Raw genomic sequence first — 17,875 nt, 5'->3', positions numbered from 1 at the left:
AGGATGTGGGAACAATGAATAATTTTATTAAGAAATTTGGAAACTCGACACAACGTTGTGTTTCGGCCGTCAGGCCTGCATCAGGAGTCTTTGTGACAAGATATTGTCCGCGATGTGGTTCAGCGCTAGCTGTGTACCTGACGGTCACTTGATTTCTAACGAAGTCTTTTTAAAGACTATAACGTTACGTTTGAACAACTATCATTGATATTCTTTGACAATATCTTGTCACAAAGACTCCTGATGCAGGCCTGACGGCCGAAACACAACGTTGTGTCGAGTCTCCAAATTTCTTAATAAAATTATTCATTGTTCCCACATCCTCCAGTCTCTGGCTTCCTTGGTCGCTCTCCCACTTTTTCTGTGACCCTGAAAAAGAACCCCCACATAAAATAATTTCTACTCACAGTTTGTGGTTTAGAATGCTAGTATCTGTATTGATCCTGGAAAAAACGAAGTCTGAAGATTGTGATAGCGATCTTTTATTGAATGAACAAAACAGATGTTGGAGTACCCGAGCTTTGGAGCCAACCCCCCCCCCCCCCCCCCCCCCCCCCCCCCCCCGGGTTCCTTTTTCAGAGCTAATCTGTAAGATTTCTAAAGTTCATCCCATATGAGATCACATCCCTTGGAAACCCATGGATCATGGTGGCTATTCCACTTCCAAAGAAATACAAACCTATTTTAGCTGGGGCACCTGATGCGACACACATAAGGGAGGTAATTCTGTAGAGGGTAGCTCCATTTAGGTGCCCAGATGCTGTTACAGAATACTGAATCAAGTTTATGTTTGAATATCTTTATTAGTATTTCCCACAACAACGTCTACATACAACAGAGCACAAACACGAATCAATGAGTACAAATTGCAGTATAAGAGAAACAAAGCTCCAGTTATCCCAATACCAACTCCCCCACCACCTCCTCCCCCCTTCTTCCTTCTACATGAAGCCTGCTGGAAACAGAGCAGTAGGTTACTGAGAAAAATTAAGTCTCCAAATCATTCAGTATAGTAGAACGAACCCTTGCAGTTAGTGTCCAAAGCTTAAGAAATCGCCTTTTAGATTTCTGTCCTCTCAATTCAAATGGACATCAGATACTTAACATGGTGAAGCTTCATAAATTAACAAAATATATCCCGGCGATAACTTCTATCAACATGTCTTCAAAACATAATTTTTATAATGCAAGAACCAATCACATTTCATATTGACTTCAACCAAATAGATGGCGTAGCTCAAACATGCAGTCCAGTACTACTAGTTATTCATCTACAACCATCATCGGTCCTTAATTTATAGTTATATTATTTCTTCAAATATATCTTTGATTGTAGGTGAACAATTAGCATCTTTGAAGTGCATGTTTGAGCTATTCCGCCTCTGATGGTCCTATTTGATTGAAGTCAATATGAAATATGATTGGTTTATGCATTATAAAATTGATGTTTTGAAGACTTGTTGATAGAAGTTATTACTGGGATATATTTTGCTGAGATAAGCATCCGTTAGTGCTTACTGCAGCTTTGTAAAAAGGCCCCTTTGAATGTTAATCCACAGTATTGGGTCAGTAATTCTGCCTCAGAAGTTGGTCTAAATAAATAAAGAACTGAAAGACCACAAAGCCTATATAATCTCTTTCCTACATACTTCCTTACCACAGACTGTTTGTGTGCGATCTCTAGCATTAACTCAGCTCTCCTGCTACTGAAGATCATTTCTGTCTTCTTCATGCCCTTTTTTTACTTCTAATGCTGTATTTCCCCCATCACCTCTATTGGGAGGCTGTTCTTGCATCTACAGGTATCATGTGAAGAAATGCTTCATTAAATTGGTTCTGAATTTGACCTGCCATCATATTGCACACTCTCACTGACTGGTGCTTGCCCAGTATAGATTGGGGATAGTATTGAGCCCACGGTGCTCAGTGTTATTTAAAAAGCCAGCCGCCATGGATAACATTATTATTAACATTTCTATAGTGCTACCAGACGCAAGCAGCGCTGAACACCTGACATAGAGAGACATGACTCCTAAACACTCAAACTAGTAAATGTGTAAGGATCACTTATCTTCCAGCTGTTCAATCGATATGTCTATTATCCACAGTCGACAGACATATCAATTGAACAGCTGGAAGATAAGTGATCCTTACACATTTACTAGTTTGAGTGTTTAGGAGTCACGTTACTTGGAGGTTTTTCAGCCTGTGATGATTAGATGGAGCTCCCTTAGGTTGTGTATCAACAAAGGAGTATCCATCCGTATTTGAGGCTTTTCCTCCATTAATTACCACAGTAGCAAATATATAGAGTATAATTTTTAGATTCTCTGAATATTTAGGTACTCTATTCGCTCTAACTAATATATGTAGGGACTGTCTGGATAGTGCCACGGCGAAGAGTGGAAGTATTTATTGGCACTGTCCGGAAAGTGCAACAGTAGAGAGAGAAGAAATATTCAGTGGCACTATCCAGATAGGGCCACAGGTTAGCTTGAGGTATTTAAATATCAGACTTCAGGCTCTTCTTAAATATAACTGTAAGCATCTAGGGGATTCTCAAACCACAAAAACTCTTCTCACCTGGATTATATTCTTGAAAAATATATCAAGTTTATAACCAAAAAGACCTCTGTGGTGCCACTCGAGGTGAACTTTATACCAACGAGATTTACACACCCACCTTGTCATCAGTTAGTGGTCAGTAAATATCATTCAGTAAACACCCTTTATAGATATATAAATATAGAAATAAATGTACTCATTGTATAGAAAACATAATCTGGGTGAGAAGAGTTTTGGGGGTATTTAAATGCCATATCTGCCTCCTACTCCTCTAGACTGTAAATATTTAGGGCCTTATGTTTCAACTTAATGGGATAAGATAAAGAAGCTGTACTATTTTGATAGTAGCCCTCTGGAGTATCCTTAATCTGTGTGTGTGTGTGTATGTATATATTTATTTTGCAACTTCAAGACTTGAACCTGGTACTGAAAAGGAAGTCTCCCCAAAGATATGCACCAAAATATTGCCACTATATTTTTTCCAGTACATCCTGGCATTCTGGTATTTTCCTCACTGCTATGTCATTCTATTTAATGACTTTGAGGACATCAGTAATACAAAGCCCAGATCTGTTGGCTGTTTGTTTCTGAACACTTTGCCACCTTCTTCCCTAGTCATGTGCAGCTTGGCTACAGGAGATTTGAACATCTCTGGTAGTCCAGTACAGCATTTTGAGAGGCCGGTTGAATGCATGTCCAGTCTGTATATTGAACTCCTTAGATGTGCATGAGGATTACTCACCACTGAACGGAAATGAAAGCTCATTATTGCCATTGTAATGTGTTCCAGGGCGGTTTCAACATTTTGGATTGCTAATCCCAATAATCATATGATCAGTAACGCTGCTGCAGGCTCGCAGGTGAGTCAGGTCACATTGCATCTGTTTTATCCGTGATGGACAGCTGTCAGACATGCCTACGGGGAATAGAGCGACGGAGCTATTCTCTGTGGCCACTAATTTCCTCTTTTGGTTCTCGCTGGATAATTCTAGCGCTCCTTTCTGAATTAATTCATTGCACACAGTATTGATGGGTGCAGTTTTTTTTTTTATCTCAGGGCATCTCAAGCCTGTCCTAATGACCCCCCCCCATCCCCCACTCTCACAGGTTTACTTCTGTCGAAGTTTTCCTAGGCTGGTTCCTTGTTAATTATCTTGCTGAAGTTTGTTGTTTGTTGCTGTCTGGATCTCATTAATTTCCCTTTTACAAATAACGAACACAAGCATTTCTCTACTGGTATTTATGTGAGACTGTAGTTCAGTGATATCCAGTGCAGTGTTCAGGAGGACAAAAATGCCCTTTTCTGAGGGGCGTTGAAATAGGGAAGGGGAATGGGACTTGATATACTGCCTTTGTGGTTACAATCAAAGTGGTTTACACATTTATATACAGGCAGGGTTAAGTGACTTACCCAGAGTCACAAGGAGCTGCAGTGGGAATCAAACCCAGTTCCTCAGGTTCTCAGACCGCTGCATTAATCACTAGGCTACTCCTCCAATCAAACAGTGGTGTTTTATTAACACATATAATTTGTTACTTTATCAGAAAAGGCATACAAATACTTCTATTTTCCATTTTCCAGTGTTTCTCTTACATATTCAGAAACCTATTTAAAAGTTCTATGTACCACCTTCCTGGGTACAGTCCATTCAAAATAATGTACACTAAAATTAAATATATACATCAAATGGGACACCTAAAAGACAAATTAAAATACAAATAGAAGTTAAAACACTCAGGGGTATGCTTACTAAGGTGCGTTAACGTTTCTAACGCGCCCCTAAATTTAAGGGGCGTTAAACTCTAACTCGCCTATACATTTCTATGGGCACGTTAGCATTTAACGCTCGTAAACCATTTACGCGCCTTAAAAACGCTAATGCGCCCATAGCACACCTTAGTAAACATAGGCGTCAAGCAGCTATAAAAACAAATGATCCAAACGTATTGACAAGTCTTTTTAACAACATTTCTTCCAGGGGCATACTCTGTTTTGGAAACCTCCAGAAAAATTGTAAAAAAAAAAAAAAAAAATATATATATATATATATATATATAATACACAGTCTTTACAATCTGAGACACCCCTCCTATAATATTCACATAATAGCACAGTACATCATTTCATATATTTCTTCTGTATCACAGTCTCTATACACAAGTATTGCCCAATGCATTTACAACAAAAAAAATGTAAAAATTACATAATTGAAATCATAATTAAAAAAAAATAAAATAACCCACTTGCCCTCCTGTACAAAGACTCTATTCCAATTCCTCACCCAGTCAGCAGAACTCCCACTCCTTCCTATCCTTTCTATGCAGTAAGGTGGTCAGGGTTGTAATTGCCATTCTCTTCACTCCCCACCCCCACCGCCTTTGTGCAAGGTGGAAGCACAGTTATTTGTGGGGGGGGGGGGGGGGGGGAAGCACAGGTTTGGATGTAGTTATGTGGTAATGGCACACATCAGTGTGGTTTTCTCTTTCTTCGGTTTGCAGGACGCTGGGATATGGTTTGTCTTCCACAAGATGTCGACGGGAGAATCTCATGGAAGGGTCCCAGAAACCAAAGCCGAACTTACACCTTTAGGGATCTTCTATAACAACAGAGTTCATTCAAATTTTAAGGTACAGCAATAACTATAATCAGTATGAGAATCGGCCAAGTGTGGCAACACAGAGAGAGAATACTTATTTTACTTATTGAGAAGCACTCAATATAGCGCTTATCCAGGAAAAACCTCTCAGGGCTTTACAATTTAATCTTTTAAAAAGCACAATAAAACACATATACATTCATTTTGTGGCTATGGGAATAAGGTTTAGAAAAGTAGGTTCAGACACTTATTTCCCAGTTTTCCCCTCCTTGGGTAGAATATGTCCTTACATCTACACACTGCAAAATTTGCTGCAGTTAGATCTTGTTGAAGACACTGGAAACCAAATAACTCTTTCTACATGGCCTTAAATGGCCTCATAACTGGAGCGAGCTTTGATGCCAGCTTAAGAGGTTGGGAAGCAAGACTAATGCCAGGCAGACTTCTTCGGTCTGGGTCCCCTAAATGACAAAAACAGATCAGGATCGAGGCTAGAGTGGGCTTCAACGGCAGATCCGGTAGTTGGGAAATAGGACCAGTGTCAGGCAGACTTCTACGGTCTATGCCCCAAAATTGGCAGGAAAAGACAGAGATTAAGTATTCCAATGTTTAATCATGAAGAAATAGAACCTGAGCAGAGTGCCAGATTCAACTCTGACCTCCTCGTTGGGCAGACTGGATGGACCGTGCAGGTCTTTATCTGCTGACATTTGCTGTGTTACTCTGTTACTATGCATTTATTTCTAGGAGCATGGGTTGGGTGGAACAGAGGTAGGTTTGCAATGTATGCTTGTGTTTTATAAAACTATATACAGGTACATGTTCACATGATCATGTTCTCTAGAGCAGTTGTAAATTTGTGTGTGAGGATGTGTTTGCTATTAGGAACTTAATCTGGGAGCCTTTTAATTGAATAATGAGCCAATTAGTGCTAAGAATTGGCTTTGGAATTAAAATTTGCATATGTAAATTTTATGCACAGGTCCAAAAAGGGAGGTGCATCAGTGGGAGGGTCATGGGTGGATCGGAGGTGTTCCCACAATTTATGTGTGGCGTTATAAAATAACGGCAGTCCGCTACACCAAAATTTTGTTGGTTAAATGGTTACACGTAAATGTAGTCACAGTTCTCGGCTCTGTTCTATAAATGGTGCCTAACTTTAAATGCCGTTCATAGACTAGCACCAAGCGGTTTTTTTTCAGTGCAAATTAGTCTTACATGTATAATTTCAATGTCTGCCCACAGCATGTTTCAGTAATGTCTGTTCTAAAATCTCTACTTCTCTGTTGGAAACAGCACCGAACCCTTCTAAAATCATCTCTGTATTTTTCATTCCATTTGATTGCATTCTTTCATCAGGATTTCCAGGTGTTGACAGTTCTCTGAAAGGTGTACATTTAGGAATTGGTGTAAACACTGTAAACATGGCATGCGGGGTTTGTTGCACACTACACGGGCAACTTAACTTTGATTACTGCCCCCAGAAAACGCTAAACCTGCAGAGATTTGCACCACCTTTCTGTGTGGGTAACAGGACAGTGACTCAACAGATAAGTTTGTTAGCTTGATTTGAGTAATACTTTATGATCAGATAACAAGAATTTATCTTGATATACGTTGCACATTAGATTGTGTACAAGTTCCTAGAAACATTAACCGTTGGTGGAGGATTTTTCTGCCAGTGATAGAATTTGAGAAAGCACATAACGGTGCTCAAGCAAAATTCTGAGGGCTTTTTCCTCCTGAGGTTAATGGTTAATAATTGCTGAACCCTGTATTAAGATTATGATAGTAGGGATGGTTATATCTTGATGGTAGACCCTACCGCAGCTTAGTAAAAGGGCACCTAAGGGTGTAACCTGCATGGAGCGACAGGTACAACCTTAAACTAAGGCATAGTGGGGTGTAAGCTGCATGAAGAAGCAGGTACAACCTTAAACTAAAGCAAAGAGGTGGGACCTTTGCAGAGAGGCAGGTACAAGTCTATCCATCTAATTGGGCAGATTAGATAGACCATACAGCTCTTTATCTGCTGCCATTTACTCTGTTATTACTCCCTTCCTCAGCATAGCTAAAAGTCCACTCTCTGTCCCAGAATACATATGACTTCAGCTGCATTAGGGGGGAGGCATGCCTATGGGTTTGTGTGGGTCAGGGAAAGAAAAATGTCCATACATTGCATTTTCAAGTCTAGACATGTTGTTTAAAATGCAGATGTCTGCAGATACTTGTTTACATTTGGCAGGTTTGAGAACATCACTGTGCTGAATATTGGTGCAAAGCCTCCAGGCCAAAAGTAGCTGCACACTTTATCCCTGTGCAATTAGTTCCCAGTATCACCTCAGGAATATGCCGGCTGTGGGTGTTAGTGTCCAGTTGGGAAAAGGTAGTACAAATGAGTGGAACTGTTTTAGCAGAGGGCTCAGTAAAAACTGCAGAGTTTTGCTGTATCAGATCTCCAGGTAAACTCCATGGTGAGAGAGAACGTTAAGGCAGTGGTAATACGTATTATCCTTTTAATAATGCTACAGGATGTGCATAACGTTATACAGTGGTGAAGAGTATTCAGGTACCATGTTCCTTTCCTCAAAGCGCTTAGAGTCTGAGACAATGAAAGATAAAATGACTTGCCCAGCTCACAAAGATTGCCAGTGGCAGAGGTGGGAATTGAGCTCTCACTTACCTGGTTCTCATCCCATGGCTCTGATCCACTGCATGCAAATCTTTCTCATGCATATTCATTGTGGGTATTTTGAAATCCTGACTGGGCTGGCTGTGTCTCAAGGATTGGGTTGAGAACCCTTGCTCTTAACAGCTAAGCCACTTCACTGTACAGCAGCAACTGTCTTCGTGTGTATCCTGAGCCTCTCCTCCCTCTTGTTTTGTAAAATTAATTAGCTCAGACACCCTAATTGATAAAGCTTATCATACAAAAACGAATTTCACAGACTGAAGTAGAGAAAATGTTGCTGATTTTTCTGTCCTTTGGCAGTGATGGAGCAATTGGCTTTTCTGCTGTCTCTTCTCTCCATCTGCAGCTGTGGGATGGGGGCTTATTTCTGTGGCTGCTCTCAGCTTTACAAGCCGGGAGGGCTTAGGCAAAGAGTTCCACTTATCGTTAGTTCTTTATTCCTTGGCCGGGTGAGTGGAAGTAGAATGCTGACTTCTGTCTCTTTGGTCATGGTGGGGAAGCGGGGGGGGGGGGGGGGGGGGGGGGAAGGATGACAGGGTGCTGGTAGTGGAGATAGATCACCTCACTTGTCCCTTACACACTGCAGTTTACAAGAAGAGAGAGAGAGAGAATCAGTCAGAGCCACTTGTCCTTAGTTTCTCTCTGTCAGGCAGATAGGAAAGAGGAAGCAGCTGGCCCCAGTTATCCCCAGCTCCTTTGTACATCAAGCAAGCATGGAAGAAGAAGGTCCTACTCATTCCTCATCCATATCTGCTTTGCTTCTCAGGTGGGCAAGGAAAAGAAGGCAGCCCTGGCTGCCCATTCTATAATGTGACCGTGCCCTGGGTGCCTGTTCTGTAATGCGACCGTGCTCAGACTAAGAATCCCTGAAATAAGGTCTGGGTTACTACAATAGGAAGGAAAAATAGACCTGAAGTTGTCAGTCAGTCATCATCTGTTGATCTGTTTTCAATAAAATAAGTGCCGTTACTGGAAATATTCAGTGTGCACTCAAGAACTTAGGCCACAAGCTGTAGTAACTCAAGACTTTCTGCTGTTGAACCTCAATTCATTTCTATTTCTGAAGGTGTGTCTGATCTCAGTCGTTGAGCTGTCCTGATTGTAAGTGAAACCTTATTGCCAACTGTAGTAATTACATAAGAGATTAAAAAAACAACAACTATAAAACATAAGTGCACCAGGAGCTATTTAGAAAGATGGAAAGTAATTCCTCTGCTTTTTCCTTGCAGCTCTCGCTGTCTAAAGCAGTGCTTTTCAATCTTTTTTGTGGCTGTGATCCCATGAGTGTGGCCAAATAAAATTGTGCGGACCCCCCCCCAGTGGCACAGAATAATGATACACCTATGGAGAGCCCACCCTATTCATGACCCTAAATGTGGATTGTGTGATCTCATTTGGATCTCGACCCACAATTTTGGAAGTTGTGGACTAAAAGAAATATATAAATTTTTTTCAAATTGGGCAAAATTGTGGAAAAAGATGAAACAGATGTAGGAGAAAAGCACAGTGCACCGAGGAGGGGGGAAACCTTTCAGTAAATAGGGTAGGCGATTGTTTAGGTTGACCACCCTGTTACCAAAAGCCTTCACAGTCGCTGAAGACAGATCTTTTATTAGGATGGCCAGCTAGTGCATCATTGAGTGAGGACTCTCCCCAAGCCACCTGCAATTCATAAATTCAGAAAGGTGTAATGGATTGTGTGTGCATAGGTCAGGTCGGAGGGTTCAATCCTCCACTGAGGGTGTGAGAAACATGACTGATTTTATATGAATACTGTCTGAAGTGATTATTTGATGTCACAGGGAATGGTTACTGTTTATTTCAGGCTGGTCTCTTCATCGACAAGGGTGTCAAAACCTCCAATGCCAGCGTCGAGGATCCAAGAGAATACCTCTGTTTGGACAACAATGCAAGGTTGGTTTATGCATTTTACTAACATGCGTATGGTCTGTTCTAACAAAAGGAAAGGAAATAGCTGAGGCCTCGCATATCAGCTACCAATTTTAAAACTGTATCTAAAGAAGTCTTTATGTCAAATTGTGGACTTGATCGTTAAAATATGCTTTTCTGATTTCTGGGGTTTGGCGTGTAAATATCTTAATCTTGTAGAGTCAGATATTAGGTTGGTATGGCTTGTGTTATTGAAGCTCATACACTCTTCTTTCTTCCTGGTTTGCATGTCATCTTTTAGGAATGTACGTTGTTGGAGATTTTTTTTCCCTGAAATTTGTACTATAAAGCAGCTGTGATTCCCCCTTCTCTTTGGTTTCAAAGCATACATAGAATCAGGGACTCCCAAAGAAAAGTAGTACTTTGCAGTTAATGTTGTATTGGACCAACTTTGCAATTAAACCAAGATGTGTACAAGCGTTCAAGGGAACAACATAGGTCCTCTTCAGGAGCAGCAGTCGGGATGAACTTGAAAGGAAGCTTGTGCATCCTGGCTGAGCATGGTATCTCTTACGTTGCATATTGGGGTGATGTAACAAGCCCTTTGAACGAGGAGGGATCGAACAGCAGCACACCTCGGTGTACAGTTAACCGTAGGAACCTCTACAGATGTTCATAGCTGTCGGTGACTGCGGTTTCGTTCTTTTGCTCTTACTTAGAGTACAACAGTGTGAATTCCAGCTCCAGCATTGTAAATCAGAGTTAAGCCAGGAAAATGTCTTTCTGTTCTATTTTTTAACCAGAATTTCCTTCAGGTCAGTTATGCTTAATTCTGTGTTTATTTATTATTTATTTATTGCATTTGTATCCCACATTTTCCCACCTCTTTGCGGGCTCAGTGTGGCTTACAATAAGATATGAATAATGGAAATACATTTGTTACAATTTGGTTATGGGTTACATTGTACAAGTTATGCGAGATCATCGAAGTATCGTTAGGAATATAACAATGGGACATCAACATTGATACATTGGAAGGAGACAATGGGAAGCATAAAGGGCAGTATTAAGACACAAAGACATATGGTGTATATATTTCTGTGAGTAAATGTATGAGTGATGTGGAATTACGGGGGTTGAGAGATCAGAAGTGGATGTATGATGCATTGATGAACAGTGAGTGTGGACTCTATGTGTTTTGGCTCTTTCCGTAAATTGTTTCAAACAGATGGGTCTTCAATAATTTGCGGAAGGAAGCTTGTTCGTTAATCTTAAGTTGCGCGGCAGTGTATTCCAAAGCTGCGTGCTCACGTGTTGAAAGCTTGGCTCTGCATTCCAGGCGGTTGTGCTCTTTGTCTAGCTATACAATGGATTTTCAAGAGATAGGATAGGAAACGGTGATGCCAGAGTTCATGCTTTAAGTACCGGAAACAGATCAGGATTTCAGGATATCCTTTAATGAATATGCATGAGAGATCTGTATGGATATTGCCTCCATTGTATGCAGATCTTTTCTCATACATATTTATTAGGGATATCCTGAAAACATGACCTGTTTCTAGTACTCAAGGTCTGAACACTGGTATCTCTGATGTAGGGCATGCTCTCTGTATTCTCACAGGCACCAGCACCGTTTCCTATCCTGTTACATAAGTAGATATATACTTCCATTTCAGATGTCAGACAGGGGGCTGGTTTTAACCAAATGGTTCCCAAACTGTTCTGTTCTGGATCCACTATGAAGGTATAACAGAATTATTAGAGCCACCAGAAATGAAAATAATGTATTTAATTATTTGCTGCATTTGTATCCCACATTTTCCCACCTATTTGCAGGCTAAATGTGGCTTACATTGTTCCGTCATGGCAATCGCCATTCCAGAGTGAGAGATACAAGTGGTATTACATAAAGATCATGAGGGACATAGTAGATTAAGCAATCAAGTATAAAGAGATCATATTCGGAATAAGAGGTAAAGTGGTATTGCGTTAAAGTTCATATGATGGATCGTTGCAGTATGCCTTGTTTGAAAAGGCAAGTCTTCAGTGATTTCCGAATGTTGGTTAGGTCGCGCATTTTTTTCACATCAAGTGGTAGTGCATTCCATAGCTGCGTGCTTATGTAGGAAAAGCTGGATGCATGTATTAATTTGTATTTTAGTCCTTTGCAGCTGGGGAAATGGAGATTCAGGAATGTGCGTGATGATCTTTTAGTGTTTCTGGGTGGTAGGTCTATGGGGTCTGACATGTAGACCGGGGCATCACTGTAAATGATTTTATGAACCAGGGTGCAGACTTTGAACGTAATGCGTTCTTTAAGTGGAAGCCAGTGTAGTTTTTCTTTTAGGGGTATGGCATTTTCGTATTTTGTTTTACCAAATATGAGTCTGGCTGCAGTGTTTTGGGCTGTTTGAAACTTCTTGGTGATTTGTTCTTTACATCCAGCATAGAGTGCATTGCAGTAGTCTAGATGACTTAGCACCATTGATTGTACCAGACTGCGAAATATTTCTCTTGGGAAGAAAGGTTTTACTCTTTTGAGTTTCCATATTGATTTGGAACATTGTGAGCAACAAATGCATGCTAAGAGGTAAAGAATTCTTTTACTGTGAAATTTTGTTTGAGGGAATTATTTGGGTTGAATCTGTGACTGAAGCTTTTAAAGCATTTGCTACTAGACTGTGTGAGAATCCTTAGCGACCTTGAGGCCGGTACGGAAGGGAAAGGAAAGCCACAAATCCTCCTGCATCTGGTGAGCTTGTTATGCAGGTAAGTGCCACCAGCAAAATGCAGTGAATAAAACAGGAAGAGACCAGCCTTGCCAGTGGCACCTGTCGCTATATAAGGTCTTTTCTGGCAGTCACTATCAAAAAAAGCTATGTAATCCTGCTGTTTAGATTATTTATTCTTTTATTTCTCTTCACACCCCATCACCATCTTTTAATTTTTCCATCTGTAGCTTTTCTGAGTTCTAATATTTTTATGCACATCTTAATACTACTACTAATTATCATTTCTGTAGCGCTACTAGACATACGCAGCACTGTACACTGGACATGGAGAGACAAGTCCCTGCTTGACAGAGCTTACAATCTAATTAGAACAGACAACAGGACAAATAAAGAATAAGGGAATTACTTAAGGTGGGAATGATAAAACATGGGTACTGAACAAGTGAGTAAGGGTTAGGAGTTAAAAGTAGCATCAAAAAGGTGGGCTTTTAGCCTAGATTTGAAGACGACCAGAGATGGAGCTTGACATACTGGCTCAGGAAGTCTGTTTCAGGTATATGGTGCAGCAAGATAAAAAGAACAGAGTCTGGAGTTAGCAATGGAGGAGACGGGTGCAGATAAGAGAGATTTACCCAGTGAACAAAGTTCCTGGGGAGGAGTGTGTGGAGAGGTACTGAGGAGCTGCAGAGAGAATGCACTTGTAAGTCAATAAGAGGAGTTTGAACTGTATGTGGAAACATCTTCCTCCCTGTGTTTAACCCCAGCTTTTCCTCTGTACAGTGGTGCAAAATCTTGACTCCCCCTGTTCAGGCCTCACTCGCTTGCTCTGTCACATCACCACTCCTCTAGCTGTTGATGTGTGTCTCTCTCTGTTGCTCTCCTACGCAAGCTGCCATATCTCATTTTGCTATACTTTGCTTTTTCTCTCATTCATGTCTCCCCTCCCCTTTCACTATAACCCCCTCACCAGCTGTACTACAGCACTTTGCACCATACCCCTCTGGTAGTAAAGCAGAAGCTGGTCACAGGGCTTGGGAGGTGGGTAGCACTTTTTTAAAATGCTGTTGCTCCTGCATCCTCCTGTTGCCTTTTGATTGTCAGCTCAAGAGCTAAGAACTGTAGACTGGGAGATGATGGAAACAGCACATGAGGGAAGCACTTTGTCCTTCTCAAGCCCTGTGGCCTCCTAGTAACCAGAACTTTATGCGGGGGGTGAGAAACACTGCAAAGTTGTAGGAATGCAACCAAACCTGAGCTACAAGATGTCCTGGATAATTCTAGGATCCATTCCTGTAATTATTAATCACTTACTGCATGGTAAATTAGACTGAATCCTCGTAATGAAGATTTCAAAAGCAATACTACCACACCTTACGTTTGGATACTAATATTCGGAAGAGGGAGCGTAGCACGATCAACTAAGCAGAAAGTGCAAACTAGTTTGTAAAGTTTTAACGTAATTTCAGTGGAACCAGTGGCTTCTGTACTGCTTTGGTTTGCTTCCTCTCTCACATTAATAGCACACAGACACAGATGTACATAGACGCACAGATACACACACAGTTGAGAAGCAGACGAAAGCATATTCAGAAGCTCCTTAAGAGTACCAGTGCCCCCTAGAGAGAGAGATAAATATTAATTAACAAAATTTTCAACTGATAATTATGTCATAGGTTTAAACTTTATTTTGCTACGTTCACCCTTCCAATATTGCATATTGTTAATGTCTGTCTTATGTGTTTCAGTTTTTATGTTCCATTAATTCTGTTTTGTAAAACCACCTTGATATCTCTGGATCATATAACAAATGCTGAAACAAATAAATATAGTCTTTTCTCTGACCTTGACATTTTTGTACATCAAGTTGGTTTCATTGATCATGATTTCATCACAGGATGCCTATTTGAGAAAGGTAACACAGGTGCCTCTGTGCCTTTATGAGCTAGGTTGCCAGAGGCAGTGCTAATAACATAGAAATGGTGTTGCACGTATTCACAACTGCTCTGAACTTGGTGCAAATGAGGGCGTGTACCTTCATATTTGATCTTTAGAGCTCCACCCCTTCTCCATCCAGACTACCCCCCTGGGAATGTCTGTGCGCAAATCGTGTAAAGTAGGCAAATGCCTTCTGTGCATGCCATTTTTATGTGCATATTTGGTCGCATTATTTTAGAAAAGTCCTTTTCTGTGGGTAAAGCCGGCTGTATTTGTAGAAGAGCATTGTAAAATTCAGAGGCGTTACCAGGCTCAGTATTTTGGATGGGCCCAGAGGTAAATCAGATGGGCCTTTCCACATCCACGTGCCCCCTTTGGCCCCCCCCCCCTCCCCACAACCACAAATATCTTCCTGGAGATATTTTTTTTCACCTACCCCACATCTTCTCCCTTTCCATGTCCCATCCTGGCTGACATTATTGCCTGTTTCCTGTCTGATGGAACGGGGCAAATGGAAGCCTGTGGGGCCGGTGCAAGCAGCAAGAATGAATGCCAAGGACACCTGTACCGACACCGGGGAGGGAAGGGGTTCAGAGACTGGAGGGCAGATGCCAGGATGCCACAGAGGAGAGGGGGAAGAGAGCAGTATGGCGCTGCAGCTGGGTAGGCCTGAGCCAAGAATGGGTGGGCCTGTGCCCACCCATAGCTACGCAACTGGTAAAATTACCCCCTTTGAGGACAGTTTTGAAAGGTGTTTCTGCACATTAGAGCAGTTCTACTTTTGGAAATGGGTTTTTGAGAATTGTCCACCCCATACATGGGTGCAGTGAAACGTGTACAACCATTACATGCATCGTTGTAGGTGGGTGTCAGGGAGGCATTCCCAAGGGTGAAATCAGGGCAGAGTGCACGTAAATACATGCTTACAGATTTCCAAAGATATGCCCACCGGGGTCATTTTTATATCAGGGTGCCTATCAATTTTTCCAAAATATACAACAATTTTATAAAGGCACAAAAGGAGCTGATAGACCGTAGGAGGCAGCCAGGCTAACTCTTGCGGTAAACAGTGAGCCCGGGGGTTAGTCCAGACTCGGTTCCTTTTATCTTGCTGCACCATATGCCTGGAATAGACTTCCTGAGCCGGTACGTCAAGCTCCATCTCTGGCAATCTTCAGATCTAAGCTATAAGCCCACCTTTTTGATGCTGCTTTTAACTCCTAACCCTTATTCACTTGTTCAGAACCCTTATTTTATCATCCTCACTTTAATATTCCCTTATCTTTTATTTGTCCTGTTTGTCTGTCCTAATTAGATTGTAAGCTCTGTCGAGCAGGGGCTGTCTCTTCATGTTCAAGTGTACAGCGCTGCGTACGTCTAGTAGCGCTATAGAAATAAGTAGTAGTAGGATATAGTTGAGAGGATAGAGATTATGGAGTGCTCCTTGCTATAGCCATATGGTTATGCATCATGTCAAAGAACTATGGTGTGAAGTGTTATGTATTCAGCAAGATATTTTGTACTGTATCTGTCTTGTTCTGAGATACTAAGCAACTGATTGTATCTGTGTTTATTTCCTTTATTTAATAAAATATTTCAAAAAAAGTAAACAGTGAGCCCAGACATTCAATGCCAGACCGTTTCCGTTGTCCAGCATTGAGTATCCGGTTTATTGTTGGCCACTATAAACATAGCCGGCTAAGTCAATATTCAGCGCTGGCTGGCTAGGTTCATAGTGGCCAAAGATAGGCCTGCTATTTCAGTGGCCCAATTTGGCCACTTAACTTGACTGGCAGAATGCTGAATATTCGCAGATAGCCGGTTAAGTATTATTTAACCAGCCAGGAGCCGTTCTTGGCCAGTTTCTCAGAACTAACCCCCTGTAGTACCCAAATGGACCTGCACAGGGCAGGTGCAAATAAGTGCATGTTTTATGCTGTACATGTGTACCTCACAGCTGCACTCCTCCACACAAACAATGTCTATGGTACCACAGGGGCAGTTCTATAGAGTGGGTGCTTACCTTTATACATGTGTTAGTAGCGTAGCCAGGAAGGTTTTACAGCGGGTGCATCTTCCCCCTTTGCTGCCTCCCCCCTCTCCCTGCTGCCAGGTGAAGACACCAATAGGATTTTAAGAGGTGTGTCTCTGACAAGGGGTGCATACACTACAACCCACTTACCCTAAATATGTCACTGGCATGTATTTATTTATTTTAAAAACTTGCCTATAGCTATGCGGTTTCCATAAAAACATTTATAATCAACCACAATACAAAGATATTACTCAGCATAAAACAGCATACTGTTATATGTGTAAATATGTAGAATAATGACATGCATGTAGGTATTCTATGGAAGTGCTATTCTGCAAATAGTTAACTTACAGAGGGTGTCATACACAGGGGAGGCAGATGGTTGGGATGTAGGTCTGTCTCCCATTTACCCATGTAACTTACAGTATACTGAAATTATGCACGTCCCTACTGCATTTAGGTGGTTCAGACTTCGCGCCTTCTATCTCGCTGCACCCTACGCCTGGAATAAACTTCCTGAGCCCCTACGTCTTGCCCCATCCTTGGCCACCTTTAAATCTAGACTGAAAACCCACCTCTTTAACATTGCTTTTGACTCGTAACCACTTGTAACCACTCGCCTCCACCTACCCTCCTCTCTTCCTTCCCGTTCACATTAATTGATTTGATTTGCTTACTTTATTTATTTTTGTCTATTAGATTGTAAGCTCTTTGAGCAGGGACTGTCTTTCTTCTATGTTTGTACAGCGCTGCGTATGCCTTGTAGCGCTATAGAAATGCTAAATAGTAGTAGTAGTAGTAGTTCTGTGGCTGACCTAAGTGCAGGTGCCTACATATTTGGCGCATAGAACCCGGGTTGTGCTTCTCTTGTATAACAGAACCTAGTTGTCCAGGTTCTGTTAAGCGCTAGGCCCCTACCATTCAGCCTTGGGGTGCTTGAATGAGAGGTTTTCAACCCATTTCTCGGGGCATACCCAGCCAGTCGGGGGTTTTCAGGATATCCCCACTGATGGACACATCCAATTATAGAATATCCCCCTGTGTTTCTGTGCACCTGTTTGTAATGCATGCATACCTGTGCTGTCATAGATCCTTCCACGACTTTATCAGGCTTCAAACATGGCAACTGATAAAAATACCTGACAGTTTTCAACGGAGGCTTCAATGTTTTCATTTCTAGTCACTACCTGGTTTATTTTTTTTCTTCTTAAGATTTCGACCTCATCAGGATGCTGACCCAGAGAAGCCTCGAGTGGCTGCTCGGATCGACAGGCTGATCTCCTTTAAAAACAACGACCATGGGGCCTGGGTTCGTGGAGGAGACATCGTTATTGTGAACTCAGGGTGAGTGTCGCTTGGCAAACATACACAAAACGTTGAGTGGTACAAAGATGTAAGAATAAATAGGATGAAGTGATGCATGCTCATT

At 41.6% G+C, this 17,875-nt stretch overlaps 1 protein-coding gene across 2 annotated transcripts in view; it reads left to right on the top strand.

Annotated features, from left to right (window-relative positions):
• The window catches only part of CEMIP2 (cell migration inducing hyaluronidase 2), a 218,879-nt gene that overhangs the window by 114,717 nt on the left and 86,287 nt on the right, over positions 1-17,875 (top strand). For both annotated transcript variants that reach the window (XM_030193858.1, XM_030193859.1), the window contains exons 10-13: positions 3,356-3,425; positions 5,065-5,193; positions 9,680-9,768; positions 17,659-17,790. In XM_030193858.1, coding sequence (XP_030049718.1) covers positions 3,356-3,425; positions 5,065-5,193; positions 9,680-9,768; positions 17,659-17,790 — 420 coding nt within the window. The remainder of the gene's footprint in view (positions 1-3,355; positions 3,426-5,064; positions 5,194-9,679; positions 9,769-17,658; positions 17,791-17,875) is intronic.

The sequence above is a fragment of the Microcaecilia unicolor genome, chromosome 2 (assembly GCF_901765095.1).
Source record: "Microcaecilia unicolor chromosome 2, aMicUni1.1, whole genome shotgun sequence".
In the NCBI taxonomy this organism is placed as follows: domain Eukaryota; kingdom Metazoa; phylum Chordata; class Amphibia; order Gymnophiona; family Siphonopidae; genus Microcaecilia; species Microcaecilia unicolor.
Note: the sequence above shows the minus strand (reverse complement) of the source record. Positions and strands in the feature narration are given on the sequence as shown.